At 37.4% G+C, this 12,983-nt stretch overlaps 1 protein-coding gene across 1 annotated transcript in view; it reads right to left on the bottom strand.

Annotated features, from left to right (window-relative positions):
- Positions 1-3,534: 3,534 nt before the first annotated feature.
- LOC149065684 (uncharacterized) overlaps positions 3,535-12,983 on the bottom strand; it is an 81,430-nt gene continuing 71,981 nt past the window's right edge. Inside the window, exons 10-11 of the mRNA XM_089253500.1 lie at positions 6,057-6,111; positions 3,535-3,907 (exon numbers count right to left, since the gene is read on the bottom strand). Coding sequence (XP_089109626.1) covers positions 3,811-3,907; positions 6,057-6,111 — 152 coding nt within the window. The 3' untranslated portion in view covers positions 3,535-3,810. The remainder of the gene's footprint in view (positions 3,908-6,056; positions 6,112-12,983) is intronic.

Raw genomic sequence — 12,983 nt, 5'->3', positions numbered from 1 at the left:
ACCTATCACATGAGCAAAAGAAGGACGAGCCAACGTTGGATCAATTGAGAGGAATCGAAGCAGAACAACTTGACAAGAACTGCCAGCAAGAATTTTTACATCTACTACAAATGCAAAAGAAAGACAAGCCAACGTTGGATCAATCGAGGGAAATCGAAGCAGAACAACTTGACAAGAACTGTCAGCAAAATGTTTTTCACCTATCACATGAGCAAAAGAAGGACGAGCCAACGTTGGATCAATTGAGAGGAATCGAAGCAGAACAACTTGACAAGAACTGCCAGCAAGAATTTTTACATCTACTACAAATGCAAAAGAAAGACAAGCCAACGTTGGATCAATCGAGGGGAATCGAAGCAGAACAACTTGACAAGAACTGTCAGCAAGAATTTTTACATCTACTACAAATGCAAAAGAAAGACAAGCCAACGTTGGGTCAATCGAGGGTAATCGAAACACAACAACTTGACAAGAACTGCCAGCAAGAATTTTTACATCTACTACAAATGCAAAAGAAAGACAAGCCAACGTTGGATCAATCGAGGGGAATCGAAGCAGAACAACTTGACAAGAACTGTCAGCAAAATGTTTTTCACCTATCACATGAGCAAAAGAAGGACGAGCCAACGTTGGATCAATTGAGAGGAATCGAAGCCCAACTTGACAAGGACTATCAGAAGGTTGTTTTTCCTCCATTTCATGAGCAAAAGAAAGACGAGCCAATGTTGGGTCAACCGCAAGGAATCGAAGCAGAACTACTTGACAAGAACTGCCAGCAAAATGTTTCACACCGATCACATGAGCAAAAGAAAGACGAGCCAACGTTGGATCAATTGAGAGGAATCGAAGCCCAACTTGACAAGGACTATCAGAAGGTTGTTTTTCCTCCATTTCATGAGCAAAAGAAAGACGAACCAATGTTGGGTCAATCGCAAGGAATCGAAGCAGAACAACTTGACAAGAACTGTCAGCAAAATGTTTTACACCGATCACATGAGCAAAAGAAAGACGAGTCAACGTTGGATCAATTGAGAGGAATCGAAGCCCAACAACTTGACAAGGACTATCGGCAAGATGTACCAGAGCAACAGTTAGACGAGACACCGGTGGATGAATCAAGGCGAATCGGAGCAGAACAACTTGACAAGGACTATCCTCAAAATGTTGCACACCAAATACCATGGACACTTAGATACCGTCGATTTCAACAGAAAAATTCCATGTCTGTTTAGAGATTGATGTACAAATTCTTATGGATGTACACAATGGTATTCTTATAATATATATATACCACATTATTATTTTTCATTTTAACCCTTTAATGTGTCTTTTTTTTAAATTTTAATTCTTTCGTGTTTGTTTTATGGCTGTGCAACGCTGAGTTTTAGCGACTAAACACGGTTAGCCTACTTAAAGAAAACTAACGATTACATCAAACGTCAATTTAACAATAAATGAAATGATGATTGCTCCCGGTTTTAGCGATTTGTATCCTTCACTTAGCTTCAAATTTCTTGATTTTAATTTTTTTTTTTTTTCAATTGATGTGATTGCAATATTGTATAAGCTAATGTGTCTGTGGGAATTTTAATTCATTCATTTTTTTACTACTTTGTAACGGTGTGTGTGAAGCTCTTTCAATAAATTTTTTCAATAATGTTTTTTTTTTCGTGAATTTTAAAAAAAAAAATGGTTTTGCAGTCTTGAAATAAGTGACAAAAATTTGTTTAAAAATGATTTAATGTGTTTATTCATTCATTCATAATGACTTTTACTAGGTTGCTGTATTTATTATTAGGCCTACTAATTTACATGAGTTTAAATAAAACGAGGAAAAAATCGAACCCCGATTTAAAAAATCAGATGAGCATGACTTTTTTTCTTTTAGCGAAATCGGGGAAAATCGATTCCATTAAACCGACCGGTAGGATAAGTCCCAAATGTTTTCATAGAACGACAATCATATATGTTTTACTTTCGATATAATGACCCTCCCATTATAGCGTCCGTTTTCGAGGGAAGAAGGCGGTCGTTATATCGAACGTCGACTCTATAGGGGTCACAATACTCACGATAAATAATATAGGCCTACCTGTCAGGTATATTCTGACTAGAATACGCGTAGCGGCATTCACAATATTTCATGTAAATTTATAGAACTACTATATTTACTTGATCTTTTCAATTCCATTGAAAAATGTGTGAAAACGTAGATTCGACGTTTGCTTCATTCACCCTCAAAATCAAGTAATTTCCGTAGCCAATTATTGAAGGATTCGGTTATCCGAGGTAGCTTCGGTTCGCGTTAGTCCGAATAATCGGGATACTACTGTAGGCATGGCCCCCACATCCTGGAGCACGGCCCCTATGCTGGGATCTTTTGTGGGGCCCCAGTCCACGAGCCCTTCTACAGTTAATTTATAGCGCGAAAAAACAAAAAAATGACGAGAATTTTTCCAGGGCTAGAACCCTGTCAGCCCCGCCCTTGCGGGGACCGTGACTCTAGGCCTACCTACAGACTTGCTATATCCCACTATATACACCTACCCACAAAGGCTTCAGAAAAGTTCGCTAAATCGAGAAAAATTTTCAAATCGGGCTTGGGCTGTATTTTAAATGAGACTTCAAAACAGATCTTCAGTGTATATATATATCGCACACTTAAAAAAATACATACTGCCACAACTCCAAGAAATCTTAAATTTTAGTTAGGATCACAGGAACATAATATGAAAAAGTAATTGAAATAATATATGTAAATAAAAAATATTGAAATAAAAGTAATGAAATAATATATTCATATTAATATCATAATATGAAAAAAAAGTAATTAAAGAAGACCTATAGTTAAATGGCAATAAAAACCTGAGTATTACAAAATTCAAGAATTCAGAAAATAGTAATTAAAAATTTGTTTTTTGTTCCTCTTGAAAATTACTATTTTTTTTAGTTGTGATAGTAGCCTATTCTTCTACGTGTGCGAAATTAGGCACAAAACAATTTTTTTCCCTTCCCAAATATTCATCTTTTCAATGTGGCCTAAAAGTAAAAAAATCGGCACCCTGTGCTGTAGAAATATGACAAAAACACTAAATTTTTCACAAGTAAACTTATTAAACCGATCCCCGAAGTTGTACATCCAATGAACCACTTTGAATCTACAAACCAGTACCAAGATCCATCCATCATTCTGTTCAGCCAATGAGATTGACTGCTTATTAATGCGCAAGTGCGGAAAGTGGAGCCAGACATAAATCACGCCCATTAAAGAATTTCCCATCTTCCTATTCGTCGATACACTTTTCTGCTACAACCCTCCCTCTTGATCTTCTTTCCCACCTCAGTTCCGGCTTAACAACGACTTTTTCAAAGCTCCTCCTACTTTTAAGAGTAAAAATGTACCTAATGGTACACACGTCGGACCCCCCCCCCTCCTTTTTTTTCACACAAGGATATCCAGAAAAAGCATACAAAATTAATTTCTCAAAAAAGTTGGAAATTTTGTATTTAATTACTTCGTACAAAGACAAGCAAAAAATATTCAGTTACACAAAAAGGAAACAATTGAAATAAATTTATAATGATAATAATTGATCAAGTTCTCAGATCTCGATGTCGTGCTGACCATCATTGTGGATGAAAAGATGAGTCGTCGGAATTTTATTTCGTTCTTCGATGACGTGTAAGAAACCAAAAATTCGCATCAAAAATTAAGAATGTCCGAAAAAAAAATATGTTGAAAAAAAAATGCATTTCCAATAATTATTGATCGAGATATTATAGTCAAAATCCATTATAATAATTACTCGATTATACAGTATGGTCATCGTCTTTGGATGGAGGAGGAGATGGTGCTTTTGGTTTTTCGTCCTCTTCATGGATGGGGTCTGAGGAACAATCCTCGTCTCTAAGAAAAAATATGAGTTTTTGAATTTTTTACGTCTAAAAAAGATAAAAATAAACGTTTTCAATAAAACAGAAAAATTTGACTAACAATAGATTAATTTAATATTTAACCCTTTAATTGGCAAGTAAGAGATACCTAGGAGAGAAAAATTTTGAGGGGTTATATTAAGCAAATGGGAGGTTAGGTTGGCCTACCCTGAATGTCATTTCATGACAAAAAAAATTAAGTGTCAATATTTAAAAAAAAAATGGGGTGCTCACAATTTTTTCAGCAACACACTGTATTTATATGATTTAAAACAACCAATGAAAGAGAGAGAGCTTATCGGTTAATGTAACCTATACGCTTATTGGTCGTATTTTTCAAGTTATATAAAAGAACTTTTCTAAAACTTTTGTAGTGTAATGCTGGCCCAACAGATTATAATACGGAAATGTCATATTTATTGCTTGCCAATTTACTTTTCTATTATCGTGGAAGAATTCAGAGCAATATGTTTCCTCAACACATGGTATTTCACTCCAAAATGCAAGGGATAAAAATCGTTCTTTAGACACTATAAATATTTCTTTATATTTTCTATATTTTTTAAATATTTTCTATATTTTTTAAATATTTTCTATATTTCTTTATGACACTATAAAAATTTGATAAAATAAATTTACAAAACTTGTAAAAGCAACCAATAAGCCTGTTGCTTACATTCGATTCATATTCATTTGAAGGTAACTGATACGCCAATTGTTTGCATTTTTCAAGTTTTATAAATGAACTTTTTGTAACATTTTTATAGTGTGATCCTGTCCTAAGGCCGGTATTACACTACAAAAGTTTGATAAAATCCCTTTTATAAAACTCAAAAAATCCAACCAATAAAGCTCATAGTTTACATTCGAGCAAATGCAACCGATAATCTTATTGGGTGAAATTTTCAAGTTTTATAAAATGACTTTTAGAAAACTTTTATAGTGTAATACCGGCCTCACTTGGCATGTCAAGAAATAGGAGACATGCGTACCTTTGAGTCATTCTGCTGGTAATTATAAAAACGGCATGAAAAATTCACAAGTAAAAATTGAATGTTCAGTTGATTGACTTGAGTTGCTTAGAAGTATCAATGCCAAAACAAGCTCAAGAGATATGAAATGTTTTTACTCAAAAAATATAAGAAACTAATGTTGCTTTCATTGCCAAATACAGGGGGAATTATAATTAAAGGTCCCATACTCCGAGTAGTTTTTCCAAAAGCTGCCTATCAGAATACAGCCAAATTTTTAGAATATCTTGATGAGACCATGAGAATATGAGACCATTTATGGAAAAAAAATGGTTCAATTTTCAACAACCAGGTGAAAAAGTGACATTTTTTTAATTTCATTTTGCATTTTCCCATGGTCCATATAGCGTTGGCCTATATACCAAGTTTCAATGGAATAGGTCTACCAGAACGGGTGCTACATAGGTCTGAGTAGTTTCAGTATACTGACCATAGGCGTACGCAGAATTTTCTCAAGGGGGGTTTAATTTTTTTTTCTTCTCAAGGGGGGGGGGGGATTTGGGGATTTACGTTTTTTCGGCAAAATGACAATATAGACTCGGTTTGAAGGGGGGCTTGAACCCCAAACCCCCCCCCCTTTGCTTGCGCCAATGATACTGACACTCATGGCCCCCCACAAGGGCTGGGCTCCAGCCTTGAGGCCTGGGATGATTTTCATCCTTTTTTTGTTTTTTCACGCTATAAATTCATCATAAAGGGGCCCGTAAAAGATCCCAGCCTAGGGCCCTGCTTTAGGATGTGGGGGCCATGATGTGTGACACTGCATATATTCCATCGTATTCCATTGAAATTTGGTATATACGGTCCATGGGGAAAAGGAAAATTCAATTAAAAAGCGCCACTTTTCACCTGGTGGTAAAAAAAAAAAAATTGAACACAACTTTTTTTTTTTATTATTTCATAAATCTCTCTTCCTATGATCTCATTAAGATATCCAAAAAATTTGACTGTATTTGGATAAGCAGTTTTTTGAGAAAAAACTACTCACACAGATTACGGGGACTAATTATAATCACCCTGTAAAGGGTTAAATTTCATATACGGTATTTAAAGAAAAATGATATGTATTTCTCATCAAGAAAAATCACTTACTCAACTAGCAGTTTTTCAAGATCAGCTTGCGTCAATTCTGGAGGATCTTCCTCTTCTGTGTGAATTAAAAAAAAATTGTTTTAGCTAATTAATCCGAGTTTTTTTTCCAAATCAGTACAGTTTCGACAGCGCCATCTGTTAATTATTATATTGCTAAAAACATTTAGCACATTGTGTAGGGCTACTATGTGTCTGAGAGAGCATAAATATCTCTCGAAAATTTCGTGTTTATAAATTTCAAAATATTACTATTAATCGAGTCGGGAAAAAATATGCATTTTTTGTGTAATTGTTGAAATATTATTCAATTTTTTAAGATTTATTCTAATTTTTAATTATTACGGTGGATTGTTGTTTAATGTTTGTGAAATAGATGGCGCTGCCCACAAATAAAAAAATGAAATTGAAGGGGTTATTAAAATGTGTATGAGGCTTTTTGAACAGACGTCATAATCATCATCAGCATCACTTTGAGGGACAGGGGCATGGCCCCCATATCCTGTAACGGGGCCTCTAGGCTGGGATATTTTGCGGGCCCCTCGGTCAGACTTTTAACGGGCCCCTTCTGTAGTTAATTTATAGCGTGAAAAAGTAAAAAAGATGATAATCGTCCCGGGCCCCAGGGCTAGAGCCCTGTCAGTCCCCCCCCCCCATGTGGGGGCCATGGACAGGGGGACAGGCACAGGATAATCCCCATAGAAATCAATGTTAAAATTTCCACTTTTAACTTTGAAAAAGCGGAAATTTAGTGGGGTTTTGAACCACGTCAATGATTTTAGCAATTGAATTGGATTCTTGTTTTATGAAATATTGAGTTCGCTTAGAGATACAAACACATAGGCGTAAACTTCTATAGGGCCCATGGGCCCGAGCCCCCCCAACATTTTTGAAGACGCGGCTCAGCCCCCCCAAAAATTCGTATGAATATGGCTTATTCATTTTGCAATGATGAAAAATTTTTTTTTAACCAAAAGTTGTCCTAATTATGAATTAGTTAATGGAAACAATCTGCACAAAATTTTAGTTCTTTTAAAAAATCTGGATGGTCTTTGGCTTTCTTGTTCCATGACAATACGTTTATTTCATTTCTTCCCTGCCGTTCAATCCCCAATTGCACCCTCCATCGGTTCCAATCGGTCTCCATCGGTTACTGCCAGAAGGCACGGCTGAGAGGAAGATTCTTTGCGGTGTTGAGGGGGGCTCTTTCTTCTTTACCTGTGGCAAAAACTGAGTGTCTCTCGATGGAGTGTCTCTTCTTTTGTTCACTGCGACCGGAGGACGGCCATGGCGCCGACATGAAAATAAGCCCAAAGATGCATGGTGGGGGGAGGGGGAAGGTTGAAAATTGGGAAGCAATGATATTGAAACCGAAATAAATTACACTCTATAAAGAATAGGTGCCAGAACCTAGAGGCTGAGGCCATTTGAGCCCCCCCCCCTCGCAATAAATTTTGTAAGGGGACTGAGCCTCCCAGTAATTACTGAAAAAAACCATTGTGCAATGCATTCTCCCTCTCCTTCGTACACGCTTGAGTCTCGTATATGCGGAGGACCAATAACTTTTAGGCCCCCCCCCCTCAATGTTTTTTTGAAAAATATTGGGGAAAAAAGCACATTCTAAATGCCCATTCATAACAGATCTTGAGGACCGATGCCGAAACATTTTTCAAGCCCCTTCACAACAAAATTTGACTGGGGGTGGGGGTAGAACATAGGCGTAAACTTGTATCCGGCCCGTGGGCCCGAGCCCCCCCCCCCACCATTTTAGAAGAGCCGGCTCGGCCCCCCCCCCAAAAATTCGAGTGGATATGTTTCTCACACTTGGCTCAGAAAAAACTTTTTGACAAAAAATTTCTTTAAATAGTAGAAATCCATCTGCTCGAAATTTTATTTTTTTACTTTTCTTCAGAATCTCAACGCACTTGTTCTGTGACAATAGTAGTCTTATCTCCGAATCAATCCTGCATCCATTCATCCTAAATTGCGTCCTCCCAGAGGTGCCTGAAGGCACCAGTGTAGATAACTTGGGGGTGGGGGAACCTTTCTCTTGCTTGCACTGTCGGTAAACTCAAGAGCATCTCTTCCTTCTTTTGTTGAGTGTGACCCTTGGGGATGGGGACATGATGCAACACAAAAAAAGAAAAAAAGTGGGAGGAGGTAAAGTGAACAATGATTAAGCTTATTAACAAGTTCTTCACAACAGAGGCGCTGACATGAAGAAATTAACATTGGGTGGAGAGAGACGCACTGCATTGTTCTTCTAAAAACTATTGGGGGGGGGGGCTCAACCGCCTTACAAAATTTTTTGGGCTCAAATATCCTCCACTCCTAGGTTCCGGTGTCTTTGAGGGGAATCAAATAAATAATAGTAAAATAAAATTAACACACAAAAAAAAAGAAAATAAGAAATGAATGGAAAATTTCAAAGCCCCCTGAGCCGGGTACTATTGCATTCTAATACTAGGAATATGAAATTTCCTCCTTATAAATCAGGGATTCTCAAACTATCTACGTTAGCAGCACTTTTATATAGAAATTTTAAATACGGTATTTCAATAAATGTTGAAGAGAGGTTAAAAGGTGAAATTTGCGTCGTCCCCCCCTCTGGTCCGGCACCCTAGACATTTGACCCCTCCCCCCAGCCCTGTTTCCAGTACTCCAACACTTAGGTAGCCAGGGCCGGAACTAGGGAAGAAGGCAGTTTTCACAGGCGGAATTCTTGTGGGGACTGCTAATTCTGGGTGGGGGGGGGGGTGGAAGACGAAAAATATCATTTCGATCGGAGGAGGATTCGGGGAGAGGGTGAAAAAATTACATACTCTTCCCTCCCTCCACGACTAAAATGATCCTGTCTCCGTTGGACCGGGCTTTTGGACAGATCTTTCGCGAGGACCCCGATTTTTCACAGGGAAGTGCTTGGACCTGTCGTAAGCGTAACTTGTATTAAGTCGTATGTTAAGTGCATTAAGTCGTAACTTGTTTTAAGCCAATGGGATCGAGACTCCCCCCCCCCCTTATTAATTTCGGAGAGCTGGCTCAATCTTCCCCTCTCCCCCCAAAAAAAATCGCATGGATACGTTTTCCACACCTAGACTCGGAATAATCACGTCACGTCAGTACAGTGAGTTTCGGCCTTTATACGAAGCTGTGACATGTAAAAAAAAAAGTGGCGATTTTTCCACAAACACTTTTTTCCGGCCATTTTACAGGATGCGACCTCTATTTATCGGAAAATACTGTAATTTTTTCTATGTTCCATTGCAAATTATATTGGGGAATTTTTCTGAAAAGGATGTAGTATTTCTTACTTATGTTATTCAAAAAATTGTGTTTATTTCAAAATGAAGAATTATTCTCAAGGTTTTAATAGGGTTCCTACTTTCCCGATCAATTCTTTTTTACGGACGAATTTCTATTTGTCCAGCCGGTGACCGCAAAGAGGGGGTTTTACATACCCTGTTTACGTTCGCAGCACTGTTAGAAATTTTAAATATCTTGCGGCATCACAGTCGATCTCAAGGAGGTATTTCGATGCTTTCCCCCCCCCTTTCCCGACAATAAAATGATCTTCACTCCTAGTTACAGCCCGTCTGTGGCATCTAGTGGCGTGTTTCCCGGGGGGGGGGGGGGAACTCAGCGAGCTATAAGCACGGCCATGGACTCCCACATACTGGAGAAGGGCTTCTAGCCTGGGATCTTTGGCGGACTTTTTATTCCATGTATTTTTTTTTTTTCTTCATGATAAAGGGGCCGCCCCTTCTGCAGCTGACAAAGAGCATTTCAATAGGGTTCAGTTTCGGCTGCTTCAATGCAGGTTTACTGAATACAATCACCATTTCCTAATTAGAAGGACGGGGAGTGTATAGCGTGTCGCTTATGTGGGGAATATGTCACCTGGAGGCATCCGTCCATATGGGGACCCCCCTTCTGATCCTGAAAACTACATTCTTCTTGACGCCGCCGGTCAAGGCTTTAAAAGCTTTTGTGCTTAATGGATGGCCATCCGTGAAGGACGCCGACATAGATGATCCTAATTGGAATATAAAGAAATTACGGTGGTGAAGAAAAATCTAGACGAGGTTTGTGATTCTGCAAAATAAGAATAGCTGTGTTTGGAGCCACTTGAAGTAAACTCCTTGTTTTTCCCCTGAAAAAAAACCCCCACAAATGTTGAGATAGACAGTTCCACAGTATTTTATGGTTTGTGTGGACCACATTCGGTTGTGCACGTACAGTATAACCTTCTGTTAGTAAAACATGTTGTATTACAAGAAAACGGAAAAGTTCCTCGTGATTCCGCACAGTTTCCTGACAGAAAAAGTAAGCAATATTAAATATAGCTACACATTTTTGATAAATTCATGCATTTTAAACATTTTCTTTAATGATAATTTATTCAGAATCTTCAAAAACAATCTAGATTTTGCAGCCCTCTAATAGTTATAATCAATAAAGCGTAGTATAAAATACTTTTTTTTCTGTTAGACATATCAATAAATTAATAAAACTTACCATGTTTTATTTTTTTCAATCATATTTAAAATTTATTTAAGAAAAATTTAAACTCCATTTTTCTTGCATACTTGTAAAAGGGACAATATTTGAATCGAGTTTTTAATAAGAAATTTATGCAACTAAAAAAATTATTATTTTTCTAATTTAAAACCTGATATATGAGAGTAAAATAAATCTTAAATAAGTGACATGTAATTTGATTTTGGGGGAAATATACACTGTATCATAAAATATAAATAAATACAGGGCTCGACAAAAATCAGTAAAAAATTTAGGCACCAGCCAAATTTTGTAAGAGCCAAGCATGGTTTTTTCACGAGAAAAGTATCTTAAATAATCTTTTTTCAACCTTTCTGGGAATTGATGACCCCCTTCCCAGGGCCGCAACTAGATACTTTGTCATCTGGGGCAATTCGGAATTTTGGCGCCCCTTGCATGTAGAAGAAGCAGTTAAAGGGTGAATTCGACTCACATTCTGGTCCAGCGTCCGGAGCACCAGACCTACCTACTTTCTCTAGTTGTGGCTCTGCTCCTTTCTATGTTGGAAGACAATTATGAAATCGGAAAATTTTGAGCCATCACTAGATTCTGATTTAGCAATCACATATACAAAATTTTAGGCGCGAATACAGATTTTCCAGTCACCATGGTGACCTGGCACTTGGGGTTTGTCCAACCCTGGAATAAATAAAGATGCATATACTGTTCTGAATATATTTTTTGTATATAGTCATTTTCATGACCCCGCCCAGGGGATTTCGGGATTCATGAGATCTGGGGGATCCTGGCAGGATATACTCAGATTTACGGCATGACTAGATCTGAATAAATTGCCTATGGCGATAGACAGGAGTTGTGCTCGTTTCAATGAGAGAGAGAGAGAGAATGAAAGTATATTTTTACTTGGACCGTGATCAAACTAGAATGGGGCTCAAGGGCAAAGGCTACGCCCCCAACAATCAAATAAATTTTTGTTAATTAAATGCTTTTGGAAAATTGGCACCAACTCAAAAATTCTCTGGAAGAAATTCCGTGTGTCCCCCCCCCCCCCCAATAGATTGGTTTTCTTGGGTACGCTCATGCTCAGGGGTAGTCCCATTCCAAGGGCGTAGCGAAGAGGAAGACTTGGGGGTCTGGTCCCCTCGTCCGAAATGTGAGAAAATGACCGAAAAAAGGGGAAAAGATGACCAAATCTATTGTTCTATCACTTTGGTCCCCCCTGCCGAACGAAATTTCTGGCTACGCCCTTGTCACATTCACTTTGGCAACAATACATTAAATGATTGTTATACAGTCGAATATGCTGTTATAACGAAGTCCAAGAAACCGGAGAAAACACTTCGTTATAAAGAAATTTCAGATTGTTTGCATTGTTCCTATGTATACTTATTAGAGGGATTAGAAAACCATTCGTTAAAACGATATTTTCGCTGTAACGGTATTCGTTAAAACGGGATTCACCTGTAATTAGAGCCCGAATTTTCCACTTAAAAAAAATGGCTAAATATGAACTAAAACTGAGAAAATATGTGCTAAAGAACAAATAACCAAGCAAAAAACGGAAATGCGTTTTTAAATGCATCTTTTCTATTTATCTCGGTGCATATTCATTTGCAAAAACATTCTCATGCAAATGATTTCTACATGTATTTTATTTAGGAATTTCTAGTTATTAGTACTGTAGCTGCTCACTAATAGAAAGAAAAAGTTGCTCGAAAAAGAAGCAAACTACACGTGCACACAAGTAACAAAACATGAATAATGTCAAAAATAGGCGGATTTTTCTCCTGAGATTTTACTTCTTTTTACTTGAAAAAAAAGAAACGACAAGCAAATAAAGCACCCGGGCTTCGGGTATGGTCCATTGTAGCTAGAAGGTCCTTGGAGTTGAGCAACCAAACTATTTGAAAATGTCGAATTTCCGATTCGATAGACGATGTTGCCTGATCCATAAATCCATGGAAGTGAGCATGAATGTAATAAGTTCAGACTTTTAATTGTTCAGTTGGTCATCTAAACCGCTTTGATGATACGAAATTCTATGGAAAACGTCTTATGCTCTTAGAGAATCAACTGATTTGAGATCAAAAATCAATTTCACATGACTAGAGTTCCGTTCAATCGTTAATATTAGAACGAAATGATCTCAAAGACGTCCCAATGCAGATAAAGCAGCAATTTTCAATAATTTTATGTTCTTACAGAGCGAAACGTGAAAATTCGTTTATAATGAGAACTACGTTACAGCGAAAACTTTTCTTGTGGTTGTGAGCTGTTGTTATAACGAACTTTTATTGTATTTATGAGCAATATTAATTTGAAAAATTACAAAAATTTAATTAATCTTCCGCACAACTTGAAAATTTGCACTTATTCTGAAAATTCTTCAATTACATACATTTATACACACAT

The sequence above is a fragment of the Pholcus phalangioides genome, unplaced genomic scaffold (assembly GCF_987345545.1).
Source record: "Pholcus phalangioides strain wild (caught in Gottingen) unplaced genomic scaffold, Ppha-v1.0 ptg000039l_1, whole genome shotgun sequence".
Taxonomy (NCBI): Eukaryota; Metazoa; Arthropoda; class Arachnida; order Araneae; family Pholcidae; genus Pholcus; species Pholcus phalangioides.
This window is presented reverse-complemented; position numbering and strand designations above follow the sequence as displayed.